At 45.0% G+C, this 12678-nt stretch overlaps 1 protein-coding gene across 6 annotated transcripts in view; it reads right to left on the bottom strand.

Moving 5' to 3' along the window:
- Positions 1-7530: 7530 nt before the first annotated feature.
- Positions 7531-12678, bottom strand: part of LOC139540101 (tripartite motif-containing protein 44-like) — a 92092-nt gene continuing 86944 nt past the window's right edge. For all 6 annotated transcript variants that reach the window (XM_071343667.1, XM_071343666.1, XM_071343668.1 and 3 more), the window contains one exon: positions 7531-8181. In XM_071343667.1, the coding sequence (XP_071199768.1) occupies positions 8097-8181 (85 nt within the window). In that variant the 3' untranslated portion in view covers positions 7531-8096. The remainder of the gene's footprint in view (positions 8182-12678) is intronic.

The raw sequence follows: 12678 nt of genomic DNA on the forward strand, positions 1-12678 counted from the left end.
CCACATCTGCAGTCCTCATGCCTCCTTGCAGCATGCCTAAGGCACATTCACGCAGATGGGCAGGGACCCTGGGCATCTTTCTTTTGGTGTTTTTCCAGAGTCAGTAGAAAGGCCTCTTCAGTGTCCTAAGTTTTCAGAACTGTGACCTTAATTGCCTACCGTCTGTAAGCTGTTCGTGTCTTAACGGCCGTTCCACAGGTGCATGTTCATAAATGGTTTATGGTTCATTGAAAAAGCATGAGAAACAGTGTTTAAACCCTTTACAATGAAGATCTGTGAAGTTATTTGGATTTTTACAAATTATTTTTGGAAGACAGGGTCCTAAAAAAGGGACGTTTACATGTTATCTATGCACTTAAATAGCGAATGGAGGATGTTTTTCCAGTGGCAAATTTTCATGCCAGCCAGGTAGGCTATACTTCTGTTGTAGAGAAGCAATGTGCTTAAAATTAGGAAATAAATAAAGCTGATTTGATCCTCCTCTTTCTAATAGAGGCCATCCCTCTGTTTTCTCATGCAATTGCATAGCCTATAGAAATGTTGTGCAACATGAGCTCATGGGCTCTCATGAAGTGTTTGATTAGATTTTTGATTACATTTGCATTGATGTCAGAATTATTAGAGGGACAATAGAGTGCTGAGTACCAGGCAGTTAGCAAGTTTGGCAGGCTACTAATGACCATCAGCAGTATTAGAGCTTTGAGCAGCCTAATTACCACGACTAAACGGTCACGTGGAATTTGATTGCCGTCATGACTCGTGACAGCCAGTGTGGCGTTAATACGTTCACCATAACAGCCCTAGGCAGGGGTGGGTCTCGTCAAATAAATGGATGCCATCTTAGACAGGCCATCACTCACGCACACACACCCCCACACAAACACACCCACATGCTGTCTTGTAAAGCTAACCTTGTGGGGACACACAATTCAGTCCCATTCAAAATCCTAGCCCTAACCCGTACTCTAACCTCAAGCCAAAAACCTAACCTTAACCCTAACCAAATGTCCCCAGTTAGTCAAATTTTAGTTTGTTTACTATTCTTGTGGGGACTTCTGGTCCCCACAAGAATAGTTAAACACATCCACGTGCACACACACACACACACACACACACACAAAAGTACAGCCACATATTGAAAAGGGCAACCGTACAACCAGGTTTGAGCCTCTTGCAGTGTGTGGTACAATTTCTCCCTGCTACTCCAGGCTTGCATGCCAATAAGCAGAATCATTAAAGCATGTCATAGTGGGAAGGTGGGCGTCTGAGCTGCTCTGCTACTCTGAAACCACAGCCTACAGACGTGTTTTAAAATTATTAAACACACTAATTAAAGCCACCCGCCACTAGCATCCCTATCACGTAACTAATTTCATCTCACAACCCACAAAGCAATTAATTCCTGTCAATACAAACAAACATATTGTCTCTTTTGCCCATCGGGAAAATGGAGGTCTAACAGATGTGTGTGTGTGTGTGCGCGTGCATGCTCAGCGAGGTGAGCCCAGCCTGCGAGAACAGGTGTAATTGGATGTGGGAAAAAAGGAACCTTGTGGTCTCTCTCGCTCAATTAGATCAAACAATCTTCTCCTCTCCATTTCCTCCTCAGTCAACAGGGTGCATTGTTCCCCCTCAGGTCTGTTATTATTGCTTTGATCACGTTGGAATCAACGATCGAGGCGACGTAGATGACAGGCTAATGATAACGCGTTGAAACCAGCCCTCCTTTGATAGCATAAAAGCCCCTCTCCCTCTATACGTCTTGTCTGGACAAAATCAATTTAGCCGCACAAAGAGGAAAAATATGCCCCACTAATAGGGTTTTAGTGCTTTGGTCCGCTGACACTCAGCAGTGGCTTAGCCATGCCTGCATGGGGATCAATGACTCCTACAGTAAGTAATTAAGGCCCATGTCTATAAAGGGAAACAGGTGAGGAGAGAAATGTAGAACCGCATACTAAGCTCCAGCTGACCATGGCCAGTCGTTTACAGCCGTTGAGTTCTCAATGCAAAGACATTGGCACGTCTGCTGAAACTGCAGCTCCACACTTGATGGAGCGTCCCATATACATTTGAAAGCAGGTGTGAAGCCGCAGTGTGCGCTGCGCCAGGATTCTGTTAAATGCGTAAAAAGGGAAGTGGGGGGAGCGGAAGATGAGACAAAGAGTTTGACTGCTGCTGTGAGAGAGAGAGAGTGGTTCTAGCTTGGCGGGGTATACGGGGAATCTCTTGCTGGCTGTTGACTGCAATTAAATGGTGTGGCTGTTAGAAAACATAATTTAAGAGCAGTTATCCTTCTCCCCTTTCCCTCCATTCCTCTACTTCCAACCCCCAGTCCTGTCTGAATGAAAGGGTGCCATGAATCTTGATTAAGGAAAGACAGAAAATGATTCCCTTCCTTACCCAGCTCATCTACCCCTCCTTCCCTCCCTCCCCTACAAAGAAGTGCTGTTGAGGTGCCGAGAAGGACGGTGATGGCAGATGGTTTGAGAAATGGCCCTCACAGATGGAGGATGAAAACACCACAGAACTTAGCTTGTCTAATAAATTATTACTAAGGGAGAAAATATGCTTGTGAAACCATTATCTGTCATTTCATTTATTAATTAATTCAAGGCAACAGCAAAAAGAAACAATTTCATATCCTGACTATTTACCTTTACCCTTACCATGATTGCTGAATCAAAACATATATATATATATATATATATATACACATATACATATATATATATATACACTGTTCAAAAAAATAAAGGGAACACTTAAACAACACAATGTAACTCCAAGTCAATCACACTTCTGTGAAATCAAACTGTCCACTTAGGAAGCAACACTGATTGACAATAAATTTCACATGCTGTTGTGCAAATGGAATAGACAACAGGTGGAAATTATAGGCAATTAGCACGACACCCCCAATAAAGGAGTGGTTCTGCAGGTGGTGACCACAGACCACTTCTCAGTTCCTATGCTTCCTGGCTGATGTTTTGGTCACTTTTGAATGCTGGCGGTGCTTTCACTCTAGTGGTAGCATGAGACGGAGTCTACAACCCACACAAGTGGCTCAGGTAGTGCAGCTCATCCAGGATGGCACATCAATGCGAGCTGTGGCAAGAAGGTTTGCTGTGTCTGTCAGCGTAGTGTCCAGAGCATGGAGGTGCTACCAGGAGACAGGCCAGTACATAAGGAGACGTGGAGGAGGCCGTAGGAGGGCAACAACCCAGCAGCAGGACGGCTACCTCCGCAAATTCGCCACTGGCGCCCTGTGCTCTTCACAGATGAAGCAGTTTCACACTGAGCACATGTGACAGATGTGACAGAGTCTGGAGACGCCGTGGAGAACGTTCTGCTGCCTGCAACATCCTCCAGCATGACCGGTTTGGAGGTGGGTCAGTCATGGTGTGGGGTGGCATTTCTTTGGGGGGGGGGGCACAGCCCTCCATGTGCTCGCCAGAGGTAGCCTGACTGCCATTAGGTACCGAGATGAGATCCTCAGACCCCTTGTGAGACCATAAGCTGGTGCAGTTGGCCCTGGGTTCTTTCTAATGCAAGACAATGCTAGACCTCATGTGGCTGGAGTGTGTCAGCAGTTCCTGCAAGAGGAAGGCATTGATGCTATGGACTGGCCCGCCCGTTCCCCAGACCTGAATCCAATTGAGCACATCTGGGACATCATGTCTCGCTCCATCCACCAACGGCACGTTGCACCACAGACTGTCCAGGAGTTGGCGGATGCTTTAGTCCGCCACCTCATCAGGAGCATGCCCAGGCGTTGTAGGGAGGTCATACAGGCACGTGGAGGCCACACACACTACTGAGCCTCATTTTGACTTGTTTTAAGGACATTACATCAACGTTGGATCAGCCTGTAGTGTGGTTTTCCACTTTAATTTTGAGTGTGACTCCAAATCCAGACCTCCATGGGTTGATAAATTTGATTTCGATTGATAATTTTTGTGTGATTTTGTTGTCAGCACATTCAACTATGTAAAGAAAAAAGTATTTAATAAGAATATTTCATTCATTCAGATCTAGGATGTGTTATTTTAGTGTTCCCTTTATTTTTTTGAGCAGTGTGTATATATATATATATTGTTGTCAGCACATTCAACTATGTAAAGAAAAAAGTATTTAATAAGAATATTTCATTCATTCAGATCTAGGATGTGTTATTTTAGTGTTCCCTTAATTTTTTTGAGCAGTGTGTATATATATATATATACAGTGGGGAGAACAAGTATTTGATACACTGCCGATTTTGCAGGTTTTCCTACTTACAAAGCATGTAGAGGTCTGTAATTTTTATCATAGGTACACTTCAACTGTGAGAGACGGAATCTAAAACAAAAATCCAGAAAATCACATTGTATGATTTTTAAATAATTAATTTGCATTTTATTGCATGACATAAGTATTTGATCACCTACCAACCAGTAAGAATTCCGGCTCTCACAGACCTGTTAGTTTTTCTTTAAGAAGCCCTCCTGTTCTCCACTCATTACCTGTATTAACTGCACCTGTTTGAACTCGTTACCTGTATAAAAGACACCTGTCCACACACTCAATCAAACAGATTCCAACCTCTCCACAATGGCCAAGACCAGAGAGCTGTGTAAGGACATCAGGGATAAAATTGTAGACCTGCACAAGGCTGGGATGGGCTACAGGACAATAGGCAAGCAGCTTGGTGAGAAGGAAACAACTGTTGGCGCAATTATTAGAAAATGGAAGAAGTTCAAGATGACGGTCAATCACCCTCGGTCTGGGGCTCCATGCAAGATTTCACCTCGTGGGGCATCAATGATCATGAGGAAGGTGAGGGATCAGCCCAGAACTACACGGCAGGACCTGGTCAATGACCTGAAGAGAGCTGGGACCACAGTCTCAAAGAAAACCATTAGTAACACACTACGCTGTCATGGATTAAAATCCTGCAGCGCACGCAAGGTCCCCCTGCTTAAGCCAGTGCATGTCCAGGCCTGTCTGAAGTTTGCCAATGACCATCTGGATGATCCAGAGGAGGAATGGGAGAAGGTCATGTGGTCTGATGAGACAAAAATAGAGCTTTTTGGTCTAACTCCACTCGCCGTGTTTGGAGGAAGAAGAAGTATGAGTACAACCCCAAGAACACCATCCCAACCGTGAAGCATGGAGGTGGAAACATCATTCTTTGGGGATGCTTTTCTGCAAAGGGGACAGGACGACTGCACCGTATTGAGGGGAGGATGGATGGGGCCATGTATCGCGAGATCTTGGCCAACAACCTCCTTCCCTCAGTAAGAGCATTGAAGATGGGTCGTGGCTGGGTCTTCCAGCATGACAACGACACGAAACACACAGCCATGGCAACTAAGGAGTGGCTCCGTAAGAAGCATCTCAAGGTCCTGGAGTGGCCTAGCCAGTCTCCAGACCTGAACCCAATAGAAAATCTTTGGAGGGAGCTGAAAGTCCGTATTGCCCAGCGACAGCCCCGAAACCTGAAGGATCTGGAGAAGATCTGTAGGGAGGAGTGGGCCAAAATCCCTGCTGCAGTGTGTGCAAACCTAGTCAAGAACTACAGGAAACGTATGATCTCTGTAATTGCAAACAAAGGTCTCTGTACCAAATATTAAGTTCTGCTTTTCTGATGTATCAAATACTTATGTCATGCAATAAAATGCAAATTAATTACTTAAAAATCATACAATGTGATTTTCTGGATTTTTGTTTTAGATTCCGTCTCTCATAGTTGAAGTGTACCTATGATAAAAATTACAGACCTCTACATGCTTTGTAAGTAGGAAAACCTGCAAAATCGGCAGTGTATCAAATACTTGTTCTCCCCACTGTATATATATACACACACACATATATATATATATATACACACACATATATATATATATATATATATATATATATATATATATATATACACACACATATATATATACACACACACACATTATATATACAAAAGTATGTGGACAGCCCTTCAAATTAGTGGATTTGGCTATTTTAGCCACACCCGTTGCCTATACTGAAGAGCTCAGTGATTTTTAACGTGGCACCGTCATGGGATGCCACCTTTCCAACAAGTCAGTTCGTCAAATTTCTGCCCTCCTAGAGCTGCCCCGGTCAAGTGTAAGTGCTGTTGCTGTGAAGTGGAAACATCTAGGAGCAACAAGGGCTCAACCGCGAAGTGGTCGGCCACACAAGCTCACAGAACGGGACCGCCGAGTGCTGCCTCTGTAAGCAATGTCTGCCCAAGAACTGGTTGTAGGTAGCTTCATGAAATGGTTTTCCATGGCCAAGCAGCCGCACACACAAGCCTAAGATCACCATGCACAATCTCAACCATTGGCTAGAGTGGTGTAAAGCCTGCCGCCATTGGACTCTGGAGCAGTGGAAATGCATTCTCTGGAGTGATGAATCACTCTTCACCATCTGGCGGTCCGACGGACTAATCTGGGTTTGGAAGATGCCAGGAGAACGCTACCTGCCCCAATGCATCGTGCCAACTGTAAAGTTTGGTGGAAGAGGAATCATGGTCTGGGGCTGTTTTTTCATGGTTTGGGCTAGGCCCCTTAGTCCAGTGAAGGGAAATCTTAACGCTATAGCATACAATGACATTCTAGACGATTCTGTGCTTCCAACTTTGTGGCAACAGTTTGGGGAAGGCCCTTTCCTGTTTCAGCATGATAATTCCCCTGTGCACAAAACGAGGTCCATACAGAAATGGTTTGACGAGATTGGTGTGGAAGAACTTGACTGGCCTGTACAGAGTCCTGATCTCAATCCCTTCGAACACCTTTGGGATGAATTGGAACGCTGACTGCGAGCCAGGCCTAATCGCCCAACATCAGTGCCCGACCTCACTAATTCTATTGTGGCTGAATGGAAGCAAATCCCCGCAGCAATGTTCCAACACCAGAAGAGTGGAGGCTGTTTTATCAGCAAAAGGGGGGACCAACTCCATATTAATGCCCATGATTTTGAAATGAGATGTTCGACGAGCAGGTGTGCACATACTTTTGGTCATGTAGTATATATATTACTTATTTTGTAGCAGTCATGAAATGATTAATAGAAAGATATATATATCTTTATATTAATCATTTCATGACTGCTACAAAATAACATGATCCATTGGGTAGGGCTTGGTCCTGGTCACAAACCCAATCATATTGATTAGGTTAAAGGTTACTCTCTCCTTTAAGACAAAATAGACCGCATCAAAAACAAAAATATACCTTCTGTATGTGATTATTGAATGACATGATGGAGTAAGACAAAGTACTGTGTGCAGTTAGTCGTCAGGAGTCAGGACTGTTGTACACTGCAGATTGTCTCGGGTAATGAGGCATAGTATTACAGAGAACGCTGACACTGCACAGAGAGCTATTACATACACTTCGATTTCCCGTAACATGTACGCAGCAGCTCTCAGAAATCAATATGTGTCAACGCATCATCTGATGATGGATCTGACAAACAGACACACAAGAGGAAGGAGGGGAGAGAATTTGAAGGTGAGGACAAACAAGAGAAGAGGAGAGCAGTTGTGTTTATACATCAAGGCAGATTTAAGACACTTGTGATATATTTCCCTTCAGAGTATAAAACAGGAACACCCACCTTGTCCTGTACATTCTATATTCCTCCTCTGATCTAAGGTGTTCTGTCAACTTATTTTGCTTAGCTTTTTTTTGGTCAATGCTGCTTGTCATTACTAAATACATAGAAGAAATTAATGTAAAGCACAGCGTGTCACATTCAGAATTTCATGTTCCAATCCTGACATCCTCAGATTTTCTACCTACACTCCTCACTGAGCACAGCTCACCAGACAAGGATCTGATTGAGTGTGAAAATTTTGCCTGACGGTAATAGATTGCAATCGACTCATGAACCTCAATTAAAAAAGACTTAGTAGAGTTTTAAAAGTTCTGGAAGCAGAAAGAAAGAGCCATCCATTTTGTTACAGCCTTCTTCATTCTCACTCCATTGTCGTCAGACATGGAGAGGAGAATCTCTCTGGTTTTGTTGGTCTCCTGGACAGAAGTAGGAGGAGAGAGAGGAGTGGGAAGTGATCTGTGATTGGGCAGCTGGTGTCAGGGGGCGTGTCCCATTGAGGATCTGGACCCACCCTCTCCATAGTCCCTGGGGTCCTGAGGGTCTCGTCTCGGCTCTGGGAGTCTGAAGGAACGAGACACACAAGAAGATCTGGTGAGAGGAACATCTCTTCCTTTCTGTCACTTTCTCACTCACTCTGCCACACACACACACAAATGTTTGTTTTACTATCCTTGTGGGGGCCAAACAATTGACTCCCATTCAAAATCCAATTTTTCCTGACCCCTATCCCTAACCCTAACCTTAACCCCAAACCCTAAACCTAACTCTAATTGAACCCTAACCCCTAAGCCTAAAATAGCCTTTTTCCTTGTGGGGACCAGTGAAATGTCCCCACTTGTCCAAATGTTCCTTGTTTTACTATCCTTGTGAGGAGCCAAAAAACAGACACATTTGCGGGTGCATGCACAAACACTACAGTACATGTCACCAATCAAAAGTCTTAGCTTGTATTATTTTGAGATTTGAAGTAGAAATGCTTTATTCTACTTAGTGGCTGTCGAGTGACGCAGGTAAAGTGATTGCCAAATTGGTGGAGCCTATAGCAATCAGAGACAGTGTGATAGATTCCATTCCACCGGGGACAGGCTGCACTAATCATATCCCCTAATTGGACAACCTTCTGAGGATGACAGAATGACAGAACAGCCCTCCTCCCAGAGAGAGAAGGGAAGGGACAGGAAAAAAAGACTTCTCCCTCCTCCCCTCATCCTACTCTCATTCCTCCTCTTTCTTCCCAGAGAGAGAGAAGCCAAGAAACAGACCGTCTCCTCCTCATGTCTGCACACTCATTCTCCTCTCTTTCCCTTTACATCCTTCCCTCTCTTCCTTCTGCCCACTTCCTACTCTTTCTCCTCCAACTCCCCATTTTGCTAACTGAACTTTCTCTGTACTTCTAACCATTCTCCCCTCTCACTCTACTCACCCCCTGATCTCCTCCCAAAGACCACATCTCTGCTGGATCTCACTTTGTCTGAATTCCAACATCCCTCTCCTGCCTCTAGGACCTCCTCAGAGGCTACTACTCTGTTCTCTCCTCCTTTAACAACCCAACAGCCCTCTCCTGCCTCTAGGACCTCCTCAGAAGCTACTACTCTGTTCTCTTCTCCTTTAACAACCCAGATATTTGGCCTTTCTCCCTCTCCTCCTCCCTCACTTGCTCCCCTCAGACTGTGGTGCGGCCTCAGGCAGCAGAGCAGCATATCCATGAATCGGAAGCAGCCAGGCAGCTATCAGGGCACCTCAAAGAGCACACACACCTGCAAGTACACAATCCCACCCACCACTTCTCTTCATCCTAATTTGTGGATGCTCATCACTCATTTCGTACTATATCTTACGAATTTCAAATCGTACAACATGTTATAAATTTGCAATTTGTTGTGGCTAACGTTAGCTAGATGGCTAACATTAGCCAGATGGCTAACATTAGCTAGGCTACGGGTTAAGATTAGGGTTAAATTAAAGGTTAGGAATAAGTGTTAGGGGTTAAGGTTGGGGTTAGTGGAAGGGTTAGCTAACATGAAAAGTAGTTGCTAAGTAGCTAATTAGCCAAAATGCTAAAGTTGTCCGTAATGTCATTCAACCTTTGGGTTGCTAGATCTTCACGTTATACCCCCACCCATCCTCCCCAACCAGCCTTCTTCCTTTCGTTTTTTGATGTAACCTTCTGTCTTATGTAACCATTTTGGGTTTGCTACCTTTTTATTTGGGCATTTTTATTGTTCAGAAATGTGGTGGGTACTCTCTTCGTTCGCTGGACTTTATCCTGCTAACTGTACCAAATGTCCGAACTGAATTTGGTAAAAGGGCTTTTATGTACTCTGCGCCATCGTCTTGGAACGCCTTACAAAATACTTTTAAACTGGAAGAACTTGTCCCGATTGGTATTTTTAAATCACTGATGAATGATCTTGAGACTGATTCCCTGACCTGTCAATGCTGTTTTTAATTTTGTTATACTCTTGTGAATTCTATGGTTTTTACTAGATTACTTGTAGTTTTTCATGTTGTTTGTCTGTAATTTTTGTAATGACTTGGTGCTGCCCATCTTGGCCAGGACGCTCTTGAAAAATAGATTTAAAATCTCAATGAGCCCTTCCTGGTTAAAAAAATTAATAAAATCTGTTGACTATGTTATGTCTTTTAGGCCAAGTTGTTGTCTTTATATTTTTCTTCAACAAAGTCAGTGTGAAAGTATACACCTTCGCACCTCTGATGGCTGTTATACTCTAAACGCCTTTTCTGAGAGTGAGAGCAAGACAGAGAGAGAAGAGAGAGGTTTGCGAACACACACACACACACTGACACTGTTCCCCCATGCCTGACATGAGGGGGAGAAGCCGTGTTTTGGGAGTAACTCAGAAAGTCTTATTTGTGTAAGGCAATTTCATCTTTCATCTCCAGTCAACCAAAAAGTCTCCCTGCTGTTTGATATGAAAATGTAATTATACATATATTCACATGGCTCCCCTACGGTGGGAAATTAACTATTTCTATTGCAATAGTCCTGGCTCAGCCCTTGGACGTAATAACTTATTTATTTCACCCGCAGGAGACAGGGCAGTACGTCTAGAGAGAGAACAGGGATAGCGTTAATAAGGAACAAAATGTCAGGATGAGGGGAGAAATATTCCCTACAAGGTTAGATTCCCGCTCTCTGCTTTTACCTCTCTCTCTTTTCTGTAAAAGTGCACGCGCACAAGCTTGTACACACCTCTCCTCCAACACCTCTCTTAATCGCTCTCTTTCTCCCTTTCCTTTCACCACCACCACCTCCCTCTCCCTCCGTCTTAAGTCCCGTCTTACTGAGGACTAATGCAGTCCATGCATTATTGATTAGCACCAATACGTTTTTGTCCCTTTGCCTGTGATCGTGGCCCGCGGATAGGGGGCACGTTCAGCTGAAAAGCCCAACGCGGGGCTCACTATCTGGGGTCAGGAGAGTTCTGAGACCCCTGGGTGATGGATGCATAGATGGGGTCTCAATGGATGGGATCAGATGTGTATGTGTGTGAGAGAAAAATGTGTGTGTGAGAAAAAGGGGGAAAAGTTTTTAAAAAGTCTCAGAATCTTACTAACATCCACTGACTGTGTAAATGTCTCACCCTCCCTCTTAAAATGAACCAATCTCTCATTTTGGAAAACTTTGTTCTTTCTGTTTTTGGTGGGGGCCGGGTTGCTGAGGCCTATAGAGACATACAGAGAGGGAAGGAGAGAGGGAAGGAGGGGAGCTGTGGCCTGATTGAGTTTGATTCCCTGCTCTTGGCAGAGAAATTGCAGGGCTTCTAAGTCATCATCCGGAAATGCGCCCATCACGCTCCAGCCTTGCCGCGTCAATCTAGCATTATTGCTTAATCAGACTGCGGTACTCTGGATAGGCTCAATGTGGGGGGGGGGGGGGGCAGGGGTGGCAGGGGTAGGGGAGGTGGGGGGCGAGGTCCCTACTGATTTAGCAGTACTTTAGTGCTTGAAGGCGACTGGGGGAAAGCGGGAGTAGTGGAGAGATACTGGAGAGGCTGATGAAGAGGGGACAGGGAAGTAACTTAGGTCTTTCCTGGTTAAGCATAGAGGTTGTCGGAGGGAGCACTTCACCAGAGCACCAGAGTAGAGACACTCATGCCAGCCATCCAAGTGGTAAATAAATATCCCCCATTTGCATTTCCAAACAGCGGTGATGCCGCCTGGACCTACTACTCAATCACATTAGCTAGGGAGAGAGAGGCCCATTTCTCAGGACCCCTGGGGGCCTGTGAGGGAAGGGGGCTGTAATGAGAGAGGATCCTTAATGGTTATCGATAGGGCCTCCAGGACAGTCTCTTACCCTGGCTCTCCAGTAAGCACTGCACTCTGCCACTACTTAATGAAGTAAAACTTGAATCTTCTCCGGGATGATTTAACATCGCACACAGCGCTGAGACATGGACCAATCAAGAAGTAGATGGGGCAGTGATATAGGAAAGGAGGGAGAAAGGGATGAAGAGAGGATGAGAGGGAGTATGAGTGAGGAAGATTGAGTTGAGGGTTATTAGCAAAAGATTGAGAGAAGAAAGAGAGTGAGCGAGAGAACAAAAGTGAGAGAGAGAGTCCAGATGGCAGTCTGTTGTGGAAAACGGAACCAGGGGTATGATGGGTAATTTGACATAGCAGAGTGAACACTCCACTGGGCCTAATTGGCCATTGTCCTGCGAGGCACTGCATCCCTTTCTTCCTCTCTCTCCGCCTCTCATTCTCTTTATTTAGCGCTCTTCCTCTTTCCCTCTCTCCATCCTCTCTCCGTCTCTATGTCCGCCTCGCTCGCTCTCTCTATCCCCATCTCCCGCTCTCCATCCCACTCTCTCCGTCTCATGGTTAATGTCAGTAGATCTGTCCTCTTCCTTTCTATCTGACATCTGCTCTGTGTGAAATGTGTAATTTAGAAATGGCCCCTGCTCATCCACCTGTCCCTGGGAGACCCTGTGCCATCCCCCAGCACTTTGTACTGCAATCATCCTGCCACAGAGAATCTGAGCTGGGGATGGAGTGTGATGAGGGGAAATGCAGAGTGGAAGGAGGCGTTGG

This window comes from Salvelinus alpinus, chromosome 15 (assembly GCF_045679555.1).
Source record: "Salvelinus alpinus chromosome 15, SLU_Salpinus.1, whole genome shotgun sequence".
NCBI lineage: Eukaryota > Metazoa > Chordata > Actinopteri > Salmoniformes > Salmonidae > Salvelinus > Salvelinus alpinus.